At 31.9% G+C, this 18,993-nt stretch overlaps 1 protein-coding gene across 2 annotated transcripts in view; it reads left to right on the forward strand.

The window, feature by feature from the left end:
- CADM2 (cell adhesion molecule 2) overlaps positions 1-18,993 on the forward strand; it is a 464,221-nt gene that overhangs the window by 388,640 nt on the left and 56,588 nt on the right. Inside the window, exon 8 of one of the 2 annotated variants that reach the window (XM_032882209.1) lies at positions 1,254-1,373. The exons of the other annotated variant lie outside the window; for it this stretch is intronic. Coding sequence (XP_032738100.1) covers positions 1,254-1,373 — 120 coding nt within the window. The remainder of the gene's footprint in view (positions 1-1,253; positions 1,374-18,993) is intronic. 2 annotated transcript variants of the gene reach the window in all.

Below are 18,993 nucleotides of genomic sequence, written 5' to 3' on the forward strand. Positions count from 1 at the left end.
AGGGCTAATTTATCAGAAGTAAAAAACTAGAAAATTTTTGGTGTGACTCAAAGACTTTAGCTGAGAGAATGACAGGAAGCCTTTTAGCAGCAAAATAATCTGTCAAACACTTTGAATATATAGGGACTGTGTGGCAAACATGTGAAATCAAACCCCAGCACTGTAATTATAGGTAATTTGTGAACTGTTTCTCGTTTCCTCACTGTGTAAATTATATGCCTATCCACTTGAGACAAGATTTGACTTTTTGAGACTCTTACTCAGGTTCTATAGCTTGACACTGGCTACATTGTTTCAGTGTTTCCTACACTGCTCTTCAAATTTTCAGCCAGTTTTGAGTGAAAGGAAGATTTTGGTGTAAAATTCTAAGTTTTTCTTTCTGTTTATTATGTTTTCTCTATCGGAATCTAGTGTTGACTTTTGGCAACTTTGACTAATTATGGGTTAGGGGTGGAGTATTATGGTTCAAGTCTATGTTCAATCACCTCTCCTATGTATGCCAAATAAAATAAATCATAAACCTTTCAGAATATTGGGTTCCATGCTAGTTGACTCAATACTTGTTAAAGACTCCTAGGTACTGCAAAATTGTTAGAAGGCGTTACCAGCTAATCAGGGTAAGATCTGCAAGACTCTAAGCTGTACATTAACATCATTTGTGAGAAAAAGAAAAACAAAGTATTAATAATAACAATTAGCTTCTTTTTTTGTTTGTTTCTAAAGATTGCTGTCATCTTATTTCCTACCATTAAGTTTTCTTAAAAGAAAAAAAAAATCAAAAAAGCATTTAACATGCATATACTCATCCATCATTAACATTTCTTTAATCTTTTATGGTGGTGTTTTTTGTGTTTATTTCTGTTGTGTTTTTTCTTTGTTTACTTCTTTGACAAAGCATGTCACTTTTTGTTTTACCTGTTTCTATTTTGCTACTGCATGTCACACTTTTTAAATGACTCAGTGAACAAATGAATTCTTGTCATTTTAAATTTCACTCTAAATATTACAAATAATCTGCTTATTCTCAAACATTGCTCCAAGTTTTTGCTTTGCGTGGGAGCAGGAAAAAGAAGTGAACAAAAAAAATGACAAGAACCATGTGGTACAGCCAGCTTTGTACCTGATAATCTGTGTAAGCCTGTTAAAGTTAAACCTAAATAAGACTTATGTATTTATAATTTGAATCATTTGTGTTTCTCTTTTGTTTGCATGATATGATTTTGTTTTATATTTTGTTTTTTTCCACTCACCAGATGTTCCCAACACTTTGCTTTCCACTACTATCATCCCCTCCCTTACCACTGCAACAGTCACAACCACTGTAGCCATAACAACCAGCCCAACCACATCTGCAACAACCAGCAGCGTAAGAGGTACAGTATGCTTCTTTGTTATGGCCTGGAAAACACATTAAATGAAGCTTTAAAGGGTTTTTTAAAAGGGTCGAAAAATCGAGATCCAATTTTACTTAATTATAAGAGTAATTAAGTCACCTAAACTACTATCACTTAGGGTTATTGGAATAGAATCTGAGGCAAGATGGTACATTTTAAATTTTTTAGTGCCACTTAAGACAATTATGAAAACATTCCAGAGTATAGGTTAAAAATATATGGAGCAAACACCGAGCCAATTTAAATGTGAACATGGAACACTTTTTTTTTTTCTTTTTGCCTTGACTTATAAATGTGAGCAAAGAAATAAGATGTTCAAGGTTACAAAAGTAGCTTTTGCTTTTTAAAGATCTTTGTTTAATGTTAATGACTTATTCTTCTGCCACTGGATTAAAAATACTCACAGTGTTGAATGTGTTCTAAAAATTGGCATAATTCGTGGTGTCATTATAAACTATTCACCACATAGAACTTTTAAGTAAATATTCAACATGTCATCCTAAAGTAGGATGTCATTTTAAATAGATCTCTGAGTAGATCTATTTAGTCTACTAACAGAATGTTCTAAAAACAAATATTGGTAAAGCTGTTCAGGATGATAGGAATTCATTTGGCTCCGTGAGTAACTTCTGGTATTGGTTTATTAATAAATATTCTTGCCTTAAGGAAAGCAACCTTGAAAAAATAGAAGTAATCTTTAAAGGCAAAAAAGAATTTCATTATGGTTCAGAAATATAAGAAAGCATTCCTGAGCAGTCATTAAGTGGTTAGTAGGTGATGAAGAAATTAAACAAGTTATATAAGTGCATTATAGGAAAACAGATTTTAAACTTAATTTTTGCATAAGCAATGTTCAAAGATAATTTTTCCTATTTAAGTCTGTCTTTTTGTATTTATACATGTTTTGTGTTATGTTGGCTATACTAATATGTGTTAAACTTAACAATTTAACTTGAAATCATGGGGACTTTACATTAATATATGTTAATTAAAGTTGTACTAAGTACTGGCTTAACATTATTTTCCTTCACTTGTAAAGGTTGTTCAATTAGACTGTTTTCCTTGGGATTTTATGATTTGCAAAATTAAATTGAGTTGCTAGCTTTGATGTAACAGTTAACATATTATTCTTTTGCTTCTGAAAAATATCTGATATTAGATAATTATTAATGTTTATAATCATGTCAACTCTATTATATGATATATGACTGATAACTGAAGTTTGATAATAGTAGCTGTAAGAATTTCTCAAAAATTCCTATGTTTATTTTAGTATTATTAAATGAATTGTATTCGAGCTAAATCTACAAGTAGGAAGAATTTAAAGATCTTTCTCATAACAATTTATATGGAAATGGGGAAAAGTAATAAAAATGAAAAAAGATAAAAAATACTTTGTGATATTTTATGAAACAAGAGATACCTAAATTTTTACTTTGCTTCAATTTATTTTCCAAAGATTTTTACAAATAGTAACTTATGTGAAATGCAATTAGTGCATGCTAACAAAATCTTTATGATAATATTAATTTCTGACTGTGCAGACAAATCACTTTGATGGAAAAGGATGGTGACATTGACTTAATTTTTTTTTTGAAGACCTACTTATACTAAAAAAAGTTGCTAATATTCAATTATTCCTTCCTTCTTCAAAAACAGTTATTGAGGATGATGTCATGCCAGACAGTATGATTATGGAAATTAAACATGTTTTATCTAAAATCACTAGCAATTAAATTAATGCATCCTACCCAAGTAACCAGTGTCTGTGCTTAATGAAGGAAAAGTATTCATGTCCTTCCTGGGCATATATGAATACACACATCTTGAATAAAATCAGAGAAAAATGTTTTATTTCAAAGTGAAGTGTTTAATAACATATTTTATATTTTTTCTCTTGCATCTTAAGTGGAATCTTATCTCCTACATCTGAACCAGCCAGTTAAAATGAAATCAGTTTTCTACCTTTTCTAGTAAATTCATTTTTACAGGTTTCCTAAAATGTTTTGTGTAATTTACACCATGGACTTTAAAAGTGGTAAAGAGTTTTCTGCAATAGAACATTACAAATGTCACAGAAGACACACAACGTTCCATTATTTTTACTTAACAAATGGAAGGTATTTTTCAAAAGGCACCAAAATATGTGGAAAGAAAAAGTATTTTATAAGTTAGGCAATTCATAGTAGTTATTTTGTATAGAAAAAAAAGCAACATTGACGTTAAATGTTAGTCTAATACCTACTTTTTTCTACCATCTCCAACAAACCACTGAGGCCTGGGAATGTCATCAAGTGCACTTGTATCGTTAATGTTCTAGTCCATATTTGAGGGAGTAGAAGACTCAGTCAGTAGATAAACATTTTTATGAATTATTTTATGTATTTATCTGATTAATTTCTATTGCCATTTACTAGAATGTGAAGTTCATCAGAGTGAGGACCTTTTTTCATTTTTAATTTGAGTACAGTTGACATATAGCATTATGTTAAGTTTAGGTGTACAGAATAGTGATTTGACAAGTTTATACATTATTCTGTGCTCATCACAAGTGTGCTACCATCTGTCACCATACAGTGGTATTACAGTATCATTGATTATATTCTTCATGGCGTGCCTTTTATTACCATGACTTATTCATTCCGTAACTAGAAAGCCTGAATCTTCCACTCCCCTTCACCCATTTTGCCCACCCACCACCCTTTTCCCCTGGGCAATCATCAGTTTTTTCTCTGTATTTATAAGTCTGATTCTGCTTTTTGTTTGTTGTAGCCATTTGCTTTTTTTATATTCTACGTATGAGTGAAACTGTATGGCGATTGTCTTTCTCAGTCTGACTTATTTCACTTAACATGAGACCCTCTAGGTCTATCCCTGTTGCAAATGGCACAATGTCCTTTTTTTATGGCTGATTAATATTCATGTGTATGTACATTTGTGTATGTGCATGTGTATACCATATCTTCCTTATCTATTCATCTATCAGTGGATGCTTAGGTTGTTTCCATATCCTAGATAGTGTAAATAATGTTGCAATAAACATAGGGGTGCATGTTTCTTTTTGAATAAGTGTTTTCATTTTATTTTGGCAAATACCCAGTAGTAGACATATTAGATCATATGATATTTCTATTTTTAATTTTTTGAGGAGGTTCTGGGGTGCCTGGGTGACTCAGTCGGTTAAGCATCTGACTCTTAATTTCTGCTCAGGTTATGATCTGATTTCAAGCCCTATATAGCGCTCAGCACTGGGCATGGAGCCTGCTTAAGATTCTCTCTTTCCCTCTCCCTATGCCCCTCCCCTCCCATGCTCTTTCTCTCCCTTTCCAAAAAAAAAAAACCAAATAAAATTTTTTTTTTTTTTTTTTTAGTAAGCTTTATACCAGTTTTCACATTGTTGTAAGTTTTGCACTTATCTTTTTTAAGTTGACTGGCATTCCTTTATTTGTTTATTGCCTATTAGAGCTTTCAGATGCAATTATTCTTTAAATGCAATTCATTTATAAAATTAATAAAAGATGTTTCAAAATTATAGTTAAAAAAGATTATAATAAGAATGTATTGCCTAAGAAAAGGTGAGAACTATAGAGGACTCAGTAATTTCATCTTGCATTTTTTTAAGCTTACTTGTTTCACCTTTCATTAAATAATCTAAAGTAAAATAACTTTATTTGATTTTATGAGGTTTAAATGTTATTTCTTAAATTTCATAAAATATAATTTACCTATCTATATATTTAATAAGTGACTGCAAATGAATCACCATTCGTGTCTCCATCTACACTCTTTCACTGCTACTAAGTTATCCATCCTCAGATATGATAAACATACATTTAAAGAATCACTCCTGTGGCTGTATTAGAAATCAAGGTGATACAGAACAAAAGAATCTCCTCAAATCATCAGCCACAACCTTGAGAATTTTCACAACCCTTCAGTTTATACATAAAATGCATTTCTGGAGGCACCTGGGTGGTTCAGTGGGTTAAAGCCTCTGCCTTCGGCTCAGGTCATGATCTCAGGGTCCTGGGATCGAGCCCCCCACATCAGGCTCTCTGCTCGGCAGGGAGCCTGCTTCCCTTCCTCTCTCTCTGGCTGCCTCTCTGCCTACTTGTGATCTCTGTCTGTCAAATGAATAAATAAAAATCTTTAAAAAAAATGCATTTCTGTTAGGAGGAAGTAGAGCTTCAACCATATGGAATGAAAGCTAGCAATTAGCAGTATCTTGTTACAAATAGAGGTGTTAAGATATGGAGAAGCCAGTACACTTGAGGAGTCCTGGGCAAAATGAGGAAAAAGGTGCCCTAGAGGCATTTTTGGGTGTGAGTTTTGGTTCTAAGGTCCTTGGTCTTGGACAATGAATCAAATTGAGCCTCAGCATTTTTATCAGAAAAATGAGAAACAGTTGATAGAAGCACTTAATTCCCAGATTGTCTTGAGGATCAAATAATATCTAGAGTTCTGGAAACATAATCACCACTCAGTATATAATAGGCTTATTTTTCAGTTCTTTTTAGTAAAACAAATGTGTTTATCTATAGCTGTATCATGCAATTACTGAAATCATATATATATATATATATATATAATTATATACATAACTCCGGAAAAAAAATTTTGGTATTAGTTACTGATTACTTTTAAGCCCAATTTTTATTGCTTATATAAAATATTAGATAAAATATTTCTAGAGCATATAGAATTTATCTATCTGTGAATATAGCAATAGTTGATAAACTTATTCTGGGTTTATATCATATAGGTAAAATCTGGACATTTTATAGACCTCTTAAAATTGTTTTATTATAAAATACCATTGCTACAAGACATTTTAATTTCTACTTTTGGAAATTGCCGGGTTTTTTTTTAAGTCTAATGGCCTGATTAACCCTATCATTCAGTTCATATGACAGATATATTCTCTCACAAAGGTTTCTTATGTTTTTTTTTTCTTTCGGAATACTGTGATAAATGCTAATTAAGTAATAAGTTAGGTATGATAATTTATGAAATGGTTCCAAATAACCTGATGTGATTTCTAGTATTAATATTATTTTAGCATGGTATAGTTTAATTTGAAAACTTTTTCATTTTGATCATGTCATAAGGCTTTAATTACATAACTATGTCATACTGTAAGAATCTTTAACAGTATCCTCACTGTATAGATAACAATATAAAGGTACTGAATTTTGGGCACCTGGTTGGCTCAGTGGGTTAAAGCCCCTGCCTTTGGCTCAGGTCATGATCCCAGAGTCCTGTGAATGAGTCCCACATCGGGCTCTCTGATCCATGGGGAGCCTGCTTTCTCCTCTCTCTCTGCCTGCCTTCCTCTCTGCCTACTTGTGATCTCTGTCAAATAAATAAAATCTTAAAAAAAAAAAGGTACTTAATTTTTTTAATTGTATATGAGACAATGACATATATCAGTGGTTATGTCTATTTATCATCATTTTTAAAATTAATATTCATAAGTGAATGTTTTGTATTTATCAAGAGAGAAAACTTATAACTTCCTAATTGCTGTTTTTGGCTCTGCGCAATTGTTAATGTCTTTCAAATACAAAAATGAGATGATAGAAATAAAGAGAAGATACAAAACTTCTGATATATTTCCAGTCCTTATACTAAGAGTCTGTTCAAATACTTTATGCATTTCAATACATCAAATGAGGAAACATAATTCCAAACTTGATGGCAAAATTGTTTATATAGTCTATCTTTGTAAACATCTAAATGAGTTATTAGTTCAAATATAGATTTGGGTTTACATTAGACTTTGAAATGGAAAAAATAATTTTATAGTAATAAAATTATATCATTTGTCTAGTAATCTTAACTAATTTATTAATTAGAATGAGGCTAATTGCAACGGGACCTTATTTCAGCATGGCATTACAAAACAAAAACAAGGGACATCTTTTAAAAATTTAAGAATTTGGCCATTATCAAACTATCTACAACTAGAATAATAATGACCAAACACAAAATTTAAAGATGGGTACCATTGCATTGATTGTAGCCTATTGCTAGTAATGCTTTCAGATAGGAATGCCTAAGGCACTGTCCTGGGTGGGCCCCTAATATTTATAGGAGACCCCACAGACGTTTACTCCACCAGGGCCAGTGTTGTGGTGGGACTAGCCCTTGTGGTTCTTATTATGAGCTCAGTATACATGTTAGCAAGAAACCATCAGAAACTTTGAGTCACAAGATTTATTAATCAGTTCCTGGAAGGCCACACAATGAGGTCACAAACAGAAAGAGAGACCATGCATGGACCTGGTGCTCTGCCTTTATTAGAGCATCCAAAAGTTTTGGGGTCACTAACTGGCGAATTTGAAGCGTAAGAGTGGGAATGAGGGCACAGGAAGGAAGAAGTAGGTTTACTCGAAGTAGTCAGTTACCTAAGCTACCCAAGGGTTTCTGAAAGAGGAAATCTCATAGGTGGGACAGCAGAATTCCTTATCTTGTTGTTTGGCTAGCAGCTGTATCCTACTGCAGGCAATATGTTTATTCAAGGGGACATCTTTTGAAATAAATACCTCAAGGGGTATCCTAGGATCCTGGGATAGAGTCCTGAGTGGGGCTCCCTGCTCAATAAGGAGTCTGCTTGTCCCTCTCCCTCTGCCTGTCTCTCTCACAGGCTCTCTCTTTCTCACTCTCCTTCTCTCACTCTCTCTCTCTCAAATAAAAAAGTAAATAAAAATCTTTTAAAAAAATGGATATCTTGACAATCAAAAGCTTAATTTCAAGCTCTTCTACTGAAGTTCTCAATTCTTCACTATTGAATAGCATGCTAATTTTGTTATGTTTAAAAATGTAATATTAAATGAAATATTTTAAATCATCCATGTAGAATAGAATGGATTTTAGCATATACCAAAACTCTTTTAGCCCAGATGCTGCCATTGTACTTTTAAATCGTATGAATGGCATAAAATTTAGTTATTTAAATGTAAATGAAATTAGGAACTTGTTTGACCATTAAGTATAATCCTAAAATAGTACTGTCTAAAAGACCTTAATAAATACTTTCTTCTCTACAAATTTCTTGAAGTAATCTAAGTGACTTGTAAAAAAAAATTCATTAATACAAAGTTAAATACTGGCAAATAAAAAAAAAAGTAGCTAAACTATTTACTTTGTGTCAGCATAAAGATAAATTGTAAAATTCCACACATATTTAATATGGTCATTTTTAATGAAAACATTGGTCTTTTTAGCATTTTTGCTAATTTTTGCTGACTATGCAATAGTGATTTTATATGCAGATTTCTTTACCTTGATTGTTCTTTCCTTTCTCTGGCTTCAAAATACAATAAACATTAGTAAAATGAACATAATGTGCATATATGTGTCCTCCAAACCACCGTCTAAAGCATCTATTTAATTAAATAACTTTTAAAAGCAATAATGATCTCACTTATGCTTCTATTCCTTTCTATTCTATTCTTCTATTCTATTCCTTTATATCAAAGAAAGTCTAGTCTATCTTTATTTTTATTTGGTTTTATTAATGTGTCACCTCCTTCCCTTTTTGGTGTAGATACTTTAAAAATTGGAATCTAAAATCATAAACATTTAACAGAATAAAAGAAAAAGCCAACACTGAGAAAGAATAAATGGAGTATAAACATTAGAGCTCTGAGTTAGTCACTATAAATGCACTCAAATAGAGCATTTGCAATGGTAAAATATATCATCTAGACACAGTTAAATCCCAAAGTGTGCAAATCAAGAAGTTGTTTATGAGGTTGTATTATGACTGTTTAGCTATTAAAAATGTTTCTGGTTTTATGGGTGGTAATAAAACAAAATTTGCATGGTGTTGTGAGCTTTTAAAAATTAAGTGTCAATATGTTGGTTTTTTTTTTGTTTATTTTCCGCTTGGCAAAAACTAAGTAATAATTCAATCTCCAGATGGTCCATATAGTGAGACCTGCCTATCTGCAAAAAGACAGGTTTCCACATTTAAGCTGTAAGTGTTGCTAAATTTCCATTAGTCTTTTTAAAAACAACAATTATTATATGAAATTGATGAAGTTTTAAAATTAAATATTGAAACATAGCTTATAGTGAAAATAGGCTACTAAAAATGTTTCCTACTTAGAAAGAGGAAGCAACATATATGGTCCATAGCTTAGGGCACTTTCAACCTTGCTACCAGTATTGTGTTGCTAATGCTGAAGGGAGATGCTACAGGCTGGGCATGGGAGAGAATGCTGACTGTAGGTCCCCATCTCTTAATCTGCTATGGACCCACACATTTGAATAAAGGCAGTGTTTCAGTTTAAGTTATTCCAAGATAGCATAGAATGCTAAAGTCAATTTTTTGTATTCTCATGGATCTTATTTGGAACAAGAATACGTATCGCTTATTATACATAACCACTTCTAACACCAAACGAAACTTTTGAGTCTGACTTGTATGAGGATGAACTCTAGCAAAATTTGAAAATCCTTAAATATTTACCTATTTCTTTTTAGCATTTGGGAAATAGTTGAGGAGAACTGATATTCTTATTTTCTTTCCAATACGACCTATTAAGGGAAGCAGTACACTTATGCTCTGTTCTATTTTCTAAGGGCACTCTTGTGGTTTGTGCAATTTAAAACATCAAACATTTTTAAGAGTTTCATTTTAAGCTTGTTTATTTCTTTGGCTTAGATCAGTTTAAACAGAAATCTTAGTTCTGTTAGTTTATATTTCTTCTAAGTAAACAGTTTCACTAATATTATTTTTACTTCTGCAAATGTAAGAGTGTCTTAATTGATATTATGGTAATAACCCTAGATTTTATACAATCTAATAGCATACATATTTCCTACAAAACAACCATCTAAGAAAGAAAAGAAAATGTTCCCTAGTAGACTATGTGCCATTTTCTGGGATTTATCTTTATACAGTATGTGTATACATACAAATGTTAAATTTAAGATTTTCTGTATTTATAATATTCCAGAAAGCACATCACTTATAAAATACAAAGACTTTGTCACTTATTACTAGAATGATGATCTGTTTCATATTTTAAAAGCTTAGACTACCTATATAAATAAATGTATTTCCAGAACTTCTCTAAAATTATTTTTAAAATCATTAATAAACTAAACTGGTTGTATCTTTCTTACTAACCAATGAATTTAATTTATGAGCTGTGCCTTTGAAGCTGAAAAGATTGCTGGCACTGCCCTTGCTTCTTTGACACTCCACATGAAACACAGTTAATAACCTCCTGTGTTAGCTTGGTGAAACACCGAATTGATACTAATTATACCAACTTTGGGATAGAAGGTGACCTTGACTTCTGCTGGAACTTTCTGCCAGGACAATAAATAAGAGCAAATGCCACAAAGCATGACTTCTGAGAAGGGTCTAATACAATCTATTAACTCTGGGGAGTTCGTGGAATTATAATAAGTACTTGAATAATTGTAATATTTTAAAACATCTCTTGTTTCAATAGTACAGTAGGTTTTTTTTTTTCTCTAGATTTCAAATAATCTCCCATTAGCTTTCTGTAGTCATTGAAATTAGCGGTTGCCAGAAAATTAAATGCTACTTGATGCAAAGTGTGTATAAGGTGACTGCAAGGCAAAGAGACAGATTTTCTGAATGACTTCTTAAATATGTCTATAATGCTTATACAGTTTTAGTATCAGAACTGCTTTATGCTAAAGCTGAGATAACACTGACTTTTAAGGGGAAAGATGTCTATAAAATGATTAAGAATAATGACTAAGAAAAAATATTGTCCCAGTGAGTACACAGGCTTAAACTATTGCAAGAAAACCTATCAAGGCCAATGATGTGTACCAGTTTCACAGTTAAAAACTTGAGTTCATTAGCTTCAAAAACAGTCAGCAAAGTCACTATAAATGCTAACAGGTTAGCAAGACCAGAAATCAAATTATTTTTTTACCATTATTGTTTAAAGAATTACATTCGTGTAAAGGGAATTCTGCTCAGTGCTCAGTATAATAAATGGAAACACCTAGTTTAAGTCCAGTTCTTCCTCATTTTAGAAAAAATAAAAAGGTGAACTCTAATAGTCCCAGGACTATTTTATTTAACTCACTAGTAAGCAAAGAATGCCGATTAATGAATATTTAAATAGAGAAAGAAAAAGCAACTTTAACATAAAGACTTCCAATAGATTCATTGAGAAACATACTTTTTTGAAAGTGTTTGAACCACATTTGATGTCTAGGAACAAGGTTCCATAATGAAAACCAGAAGGATTTTCTAGAGTAGTCTGTGTTAAACTGGGTAAGCTGCAATGGTCTTAACATGATCATTTTTCTTTTTCCTTGAAGTCACTTTCTTTAAATATTGATTGTGAACTTTTTATGTCCCTAGTTTAGTGTGTTACTCAGAATATCGGCAGGCATTGATGGCAGTCTCAAACAGTGTAATGAAAGAGTTTTTAATGAGGAGACTTTCAGAGAAAATATGGACAGTTTGGGAAACTAATATGGGATGTAGAGGCACAAGAGAACTCTCAACAGCGAAGCACAGTAATCAGCCCTGGACCTGAAGGGCCAAAGGAAGTAAACAGGGTTATTCTAGTTAGAGAAGAAAAGGGGCAGCTTGAAAAGAGCAGTGGCCAAAAGAGGTATCCAAACCTCGGTCAGGTAGAGACACTGGGAGAGGAGGGATCAATATTGGACCGCTTTCTTCTCCTGTCTTCCAATATCTTTCCACTAATCCAATTCCAAGGAAATCAGAGGTCAAGGAATTTGGGTGGAGCCACGCAGAGAAGTCAGGCTCCCAGAGCACAGAGCAAGGCAAAAAAGGGTAGAGGGCGGATTTGGGGACCATAAGGAAAATGAACAGCAGAGACCCATGGGTGTAGAATGTTATCTAATTGGTTTAGAATATGTCATATAATTTGTTCACTCTAGACAAAAGCTGTCAGATTTTATTTTACTTTTGGATTTTTCTCATAAATATACATATCACAAGTCCATAACAGAACACTAGTCATGAAGCTAGTCATGGTGGTAAGATAGCAGCCATCCAATTCACTTTAGTATATAATTTCCCTTTCCAGGCTACCATTGGAAAGATATAAACACTCTCAATGTAGAGAGAAGATTATGAAGTATGGTAGGGCTGAGATTGTTGTGAAATACAATAATATTAACAATAATAATAATAATAATAATAATAAAATATATTCTTATTTAAATAACTTACTTCCCAAGAGGAAACCATTTTGAATCTTAGTGAGAGGAATACCTGTTCAATTCGTCGAGTAGTGAGAGATTCCTCATTTGAAATATTCTCAAATCTACTTGCATAGATGCAGACTTTTATTTGAAACAAATGCTTTCAAAAACTTGGTTATGGGGATGGGGGGAGCTCTAAAAACGAGTTAGCTGTAGGTTAATAATACACTGATACAGATATGTATTATTAACTTTCTATTAAAAGAATTCTAGTGTCATGTAGGCAAATAATTTTCAGTCTGGAGATAATAGCTTTTCAGAAAAGAAAAACATTTTCTTCAGAGAAGATTTTAGAAAGAGCAATCACAGTCTTTAATATATTACATGATATTTCTGCCTTTGATGTTTTTTATGTGTACTTTATTAATTCAGCGAAGTTAACAGATAGGAAACTTGTAAAGTAAAAACAGTTCAGCTTGTTTTTACTCTGAAGTTAACTGTCTATGGTACAGCTTGTGCCCCTTGGCATTTCACCACTGACAGGATGGAAAGTTTTGTCGAGAGTAGGATATTAGAATCATTTTCAAGGAACTAAGAATAACAGTCTAATTTTTCTGGTGTTTCTAGGTATTCTATTCCCTAGTTCTGAGATTTAGCTGGAAATTGAGTTTTGTATCTCAAGATGCTATTTTAGAGAACTGAAAACAAATTCTTATATACTCTTCTCTTAGACTTACCAGGTTAAAGACAGACATATCCCAGCTTAAATCCAAGTCAAAAGAAAAGACTATGCAAATTAGAAGGAAGTCCTAATGTTTCATTTTACTACTTCATTTTCATATTTCTAATTCCTCTGTTTAATATTTGGCAATATAGCAATGTAGGATTTTTTCATGTTAATGTATATATAATGTGAACTTTTAAAGTAACTTTTAAATTAAATGGTGCTTTACTAAAAGGTAAAAATAGTATACAACAGTATACAACACAGTCTAAATGTATAGTTATGTTTCACTGACTTAACAAAAAATATCATATATAGACTCAGCATGAGACAGTGAAATTAGTTGCTGGAAGCAGGATATTTTGGTGTTTTCCTGATTTGGCCTCTAGGCAAGGAAATTCGCCTCTTTACTTAAGGGACTATGTGAATTCAAGATACTTCTCCATTCTTGGAATTTTATGAAATCTGATCTGCATATCTGAATCTTTCACCAACATTTCAGAGACCAGCATAGTTTCTGGTGTTTTTCAATCAAAACTTAGGGATAAAATCTCTTTGTATTTGAAATGATTGAAATAATTTCCTTAACATAATTCTTTGCTTCCACACACCATTTAGGTTTGAATGTTCTGAAAACTAAAAGATTGAAATGAATTATTAGACTCTGACCATGATATATGGCTTTTTGGTCACTGTTTCCTATCCAAATGCCCACTGAAAGATTATTTATACTATCTGTAAAATTTCTAACACCTCACATTATGGTGGTAAAATAAATATTGAGTTCCAGCTGTGATGTCCATAAAACTAACGCAAATAGCCCATTTTCATAGTCCTGTAATTGAGTCCAAAGTTTCTGTTGATCAAATGCTTCATAGCCGAAGTCCACAGTTTACACAGACTTTCTGATACTATTTTCTCTTTGGCTTAAGACTGATCTATTTATATTGGATAAAAATGATTATAGAATAAAATGATGAAGAGCATGGCCTCTGCTGGACTGATATTATCTGGGTTCTTTTTTACACTTTGACACACTAGAGTTTTGTAACTTTCCTTAAACTATCTATGTTTCAGTTTCCTGATCTAAATAATGCAGATAGTAATAATAGCATCAACCTTATAATGTCATTTTTGAAACTAAATATATCTATTTAAAAATGGAATTTAAAAAATGCCTTGCTTGGGACCCAGGGCTGGTGCAGTCTATTGAGTGTCTGACTTGTTTTTGACTCAGGTCATAATCTCAAGAGTCCTAGGATAGAGCCGCCCCAGGGGCTCTGGGGTCATCTGGGAGTCTGCTTGTAGATTCTTTTCCTGGGCTCCTCCCCCTGCTTGCATGCTTGCTTCCTCTCTCTAAAATAAATAAAGAAATCTTTTTAAAAATGCCTTGCTTAGGGGCACCTGGGTGGCTCAGTGGGTTAAAGCCTCTGCCTTCGGCTCAGGTCATGATCCCAGTGTTCTGGGATTGAGCCCCACATCGGGTTCTCTGCTCTGCAGGGAGCCTGCTTCCCCCTCTCTCTCTCTGCCTGCCTCTCTGCCTACTTGTGATCTCTGTCTGTCAAATAAATAAATGAAAAATCTTTTAAAAAATGCCTTGTTTGCAGTAACTACTCATTAACTTTTATAATAATTATTGATAATTTACTTAAAATTACCCATCTAAACGACATAGGATAAAAATCACTACTTTTTTCTGACTATCAATAAGATTAACTACTAACTGCTAGGTGAAGGTTGCAATGTGTGGTAAATAGACCATCCTTAAAAATCATGTAAGTGTTCTTCAAAATCTAGAATGTCAGGGTTTCTGTTATGTGGCTTAAAGTGAGTAGGATAAAGGAGTCTCATTGCATTTTCTATTGAATTCTATTGAATATTCTATTCAGTTAGGTCTATTATCAAATAAGTCAGAAACATTTTAAACTAAAGTAATCTATTTTATAAAGAATTTTTTTTACCAAATATTAACACATTTAAATGGTCTTCAGTAGAAGAAACACCTAGTTTGGAGACCAGGTGCATGATATGCAAGTTATACTGCTGTTTCCCCATCTCTAAAATAGTGATGCTCATTTACTTATAAGAGGTATTCTAATATGAAAACAAGTATTCACATTTTCTGTTGCCATAATATGGGTGGTTTTCCAAATATGGGGCGACCATTATTAGAAAATATGTTGAAGTTATATAATTAATCATTTAAAAAATTGGGGTTTTGTTAATATCATTTTAGCATATTTTAATTAGTGCAACTTAATACTCATCTTTGATATATTGACTTAATGAAGCCACTTACTCAGCTTAAAACTCCCCATTACTAAATTCAGTTAATTAAACTGTATTTAAACTCCTCCAGTAAAGTAAAGCACTCTGCGAAATGTTTGAGAAACCATCTAAACATATTCAAGATCTGGCAGACTTATTTCTCATTGATTAGCTAAGTTTCAAAATTTTTAGCTTCTTAATGTAAAAAATTTCTCTGTATGTCTCATTTTAAACAAGTTCATCACAAATAAATTAGTTTAGGTATGCCTGGGTGGCTCAGTTGGTTAAGCGTCTGCCTTCGGCTCAGGTCATGTCCCCCGGGTCCTTGGATTAAGCCCCACAGCAACCTCCTTGCTCAGTGGGGAGCCTGCTTCTCCTTCTGCCCCTCCCCCTGTTCATGCTCACTCTCTCTCTCTAACAAATAAATAAAATCTTTTAAAAAAATTAGTTGAAAAATGATAAGTAAACTGAAGGAAAAGATTTTTTCCTTATCCCATATTATTGAGATACATTTTATTTGAAACGTGTGGTGTATATTGTATATAAATATCTGGAATAATGTTTACATAAAAATTTTTTATGTGAAATCCTATTTTGCATTTTCTTTATTACTTTTGTATCATGATTATCTTACTGTGTCATCTTTTGATGTTTTCCTGAGCTTAAATGACCTTCTTCAAATATTAAAGGTCTAATATTAAAGAATCATTTTATTTCTCCAAATTTGTAAGAACTATAAGTTTAATAATAATATATTTTGCATTTATTCAGCATCAGTTTAACTGTAGTAGAACATTAAAATATAGATAAGTTTGTGTTCCCAAGTATATATTCCAAATATAAACAGACAATAACGGTTGTAATTTTTAAAGCCCAAGAGAATTGAGATATCCAGTGAACATTTTGGTAAAATGGGGTTTTACCTATTCACTCCGTGGATTATTTTAATCAAAATTTCATATTTGTGTAAGATATAAATATCTCAGGAATTCACTATTCGAAATGTGAAAACCATACCTATTTTGAAAAGTTATTTTTTAAAAGTCACACTGGTAATGATTTCAAGATAAAATGAGAGGTCTGCATTATTATAATGATGAAAAATAGTATAAATGATCTTCTACCTAATGTTAAATCATTCAAGTTAAAACTTTATTCTTGCTTAAGTGATACTCAAGATAACAAAATAATATATTTATCTTATGCTAAGTTTATTAGCCACAATATACTTGAATGATTTTTTACATTTATCTAAAAATATAAAATAGTAGTAGAATCATAGAATGATAGAAACAATCTTCAGAGCAATGCAGCCTACATTCTCCTTCATTTTTTAGGTGAGGAAATTGAATCCCAGAGAAAAGAAGAGATTTATGACCATACACTGTGTGATGCTATAACCAGGCCTAAAACCATAATCTTTTGAAACACATTTTTTCCCACAATAACCCATGATAGATATTATTTTCCTATAGACAGAGAAATTGATTGACAATTTCTAATAAAAATCTAGTTCAAATTTTAGGTCTTAAGAAGAGGAGCTAGAAGACAAAATTTTATGTAATAAAATATTATAAGATCTTATTCATCTGAAATATCTTAATATGTAAAACAGAATTAGGGGGAATCAAAATTTGAGAATTTATATGTTTTCAAACAATGCCACTAAAAATCATTGATTATTAAACCTGGAAAGGCTTTTTAAGATTAGAAGTTTCCACTTCATTTTGCTGATGATCACTTAGCTAGCTTAAAATTAGAACTAAAATTCACAGACACATAATTCTATTTCCTACACTGTGTTTCTTTCCAAATAGTACAACAGTTATGGGAAGAACAATATGTAAACTCTAAATGTTTTTGTTGAAACTCTTATAAATGGGCAGATGTCTTTCTAATATTCTTTTATATAGCTGATAACAGACTCAATCTGGTTAAAACATTTTTATTCTGAAATATTATGGGAAACTTTGTAATTCTTCTTCATAAAATTATCAAATATATTTTAGACTTAATTTTCTAAATGTCCCTACCCTAGCCTGATGGGAACGCTCATTTTTTAATCCTGAAGTATAGTTATTGGGATTAGTTATTTTATTGATTTTTTTAAACATGTGGTTTTAGGATATCATTAAGTCTTAAAACAAGATAAAGGATTTCTAATTTTAATACCTCTGAAAATCCTGTCTTTTTATTTTTTGGTCATTCTTACTATTTTAGTAACTTTCTCTCCTAGCCCATCCTAGCCCTGCAAGCCTTATCTTATGATCAGAAGTGCTAAGTGATACATTGGTCAGTATGGAGCTATAATTGCTTTGTCTTCCTTCCATAAATGACTTCTCTGGAATCTACCCAACAAGACTGTCACTTTCTTTTTTCCATTCAGTTTGGCTTTACAATGGAAGTACTTTGTTTAAATTAAACCTCAAGGTTTAAGTGTCCAGAAACTAAAGGGAATCACTTTGAAAGTTTGATCTATGAGACACAAAGAAAATAAAGCAAAATAATCATTTGAGTAAAGAATTAATTTACGCTTCCAGAATGAACTCTCAGTGAATGAACTCTCAATGAAAACTCATTGTATTATTTGCATAACTATAACTTAATTTTTAAATTAGAATCATTAACTTTAACAACATCTCCTTGATTATTTATACATAATCTACAAAGTAAGAGTCATAATTTTGAATATGGGAGCAGCTTGGAAAGTATAAAGTACTACAAATATATATTTCACATCACTGTTCTGTTTTTTCAAACCTTTCCTCAAATTGCTACTGGAGAGGAATTAATTTTTTTTTAATTGGAAAATGAAAAATATTGATATTCTAAAAAAAATCCCATGTCAAAATAATAACTTCTTTTTAAATAATGGCTACTTATAAAATTTAGTCAATTGAATTTTTACTCCACTACAACTTGGTGAATATTAGAAGTTGTTTCTGTAGTTGTTTAGTTATGACAGAAAAATGTAAAATGAAGAGAAGGTGATCTTTCACATTCCTTAAACAATTCATCTTTAGTTGTTTTTTTTTTTTTTCCTTTTCACATATTTTTAGGGAGTGTTTCTTGCATGTAGCAGATAAAGTGAACATGTCATCTAGGAGAAAAAGCTGACTTTGGAACAGGGTCTTAAAAGGGACACAATTTTTAATAATCACCAAATTCCATTGTCTGGTCTTCATTAGGAAACTTAATATGTCAATGAATCCAATGAGATCAGTCTCTTAGAAGGAATAAATATATCATTTACCATTGGTTCTATAAATATGTATTCTATAAATATGTATTTAACCTTTATTTTTCACTAAGAACTCAGTATGATAAGAAGTATACATAGTTACTGGGCTAATGAAAAAGGAGGGGAGTAGAAACACATCAAAATTTCCAGGGAAGTTTTTTTTACTGCATGAATAATTATCATTTACTTCT

Source organism: Lontra canadensis, unplaced genomic scaffold (genome assembly GCF_010015895.1).
Source record: "Lontra canadensis isolate GAN:19392208 unplaced genomic scaffold, GSC_riverotter_1.0 scaffold80, whole genome shotgun sequence".
Taxonomy (NCBI): Eukaryota; Metazoa; Chordata; class Mammalia; order Carnivora; family Mustelidae; genus Lontra; species Lontra canadensis.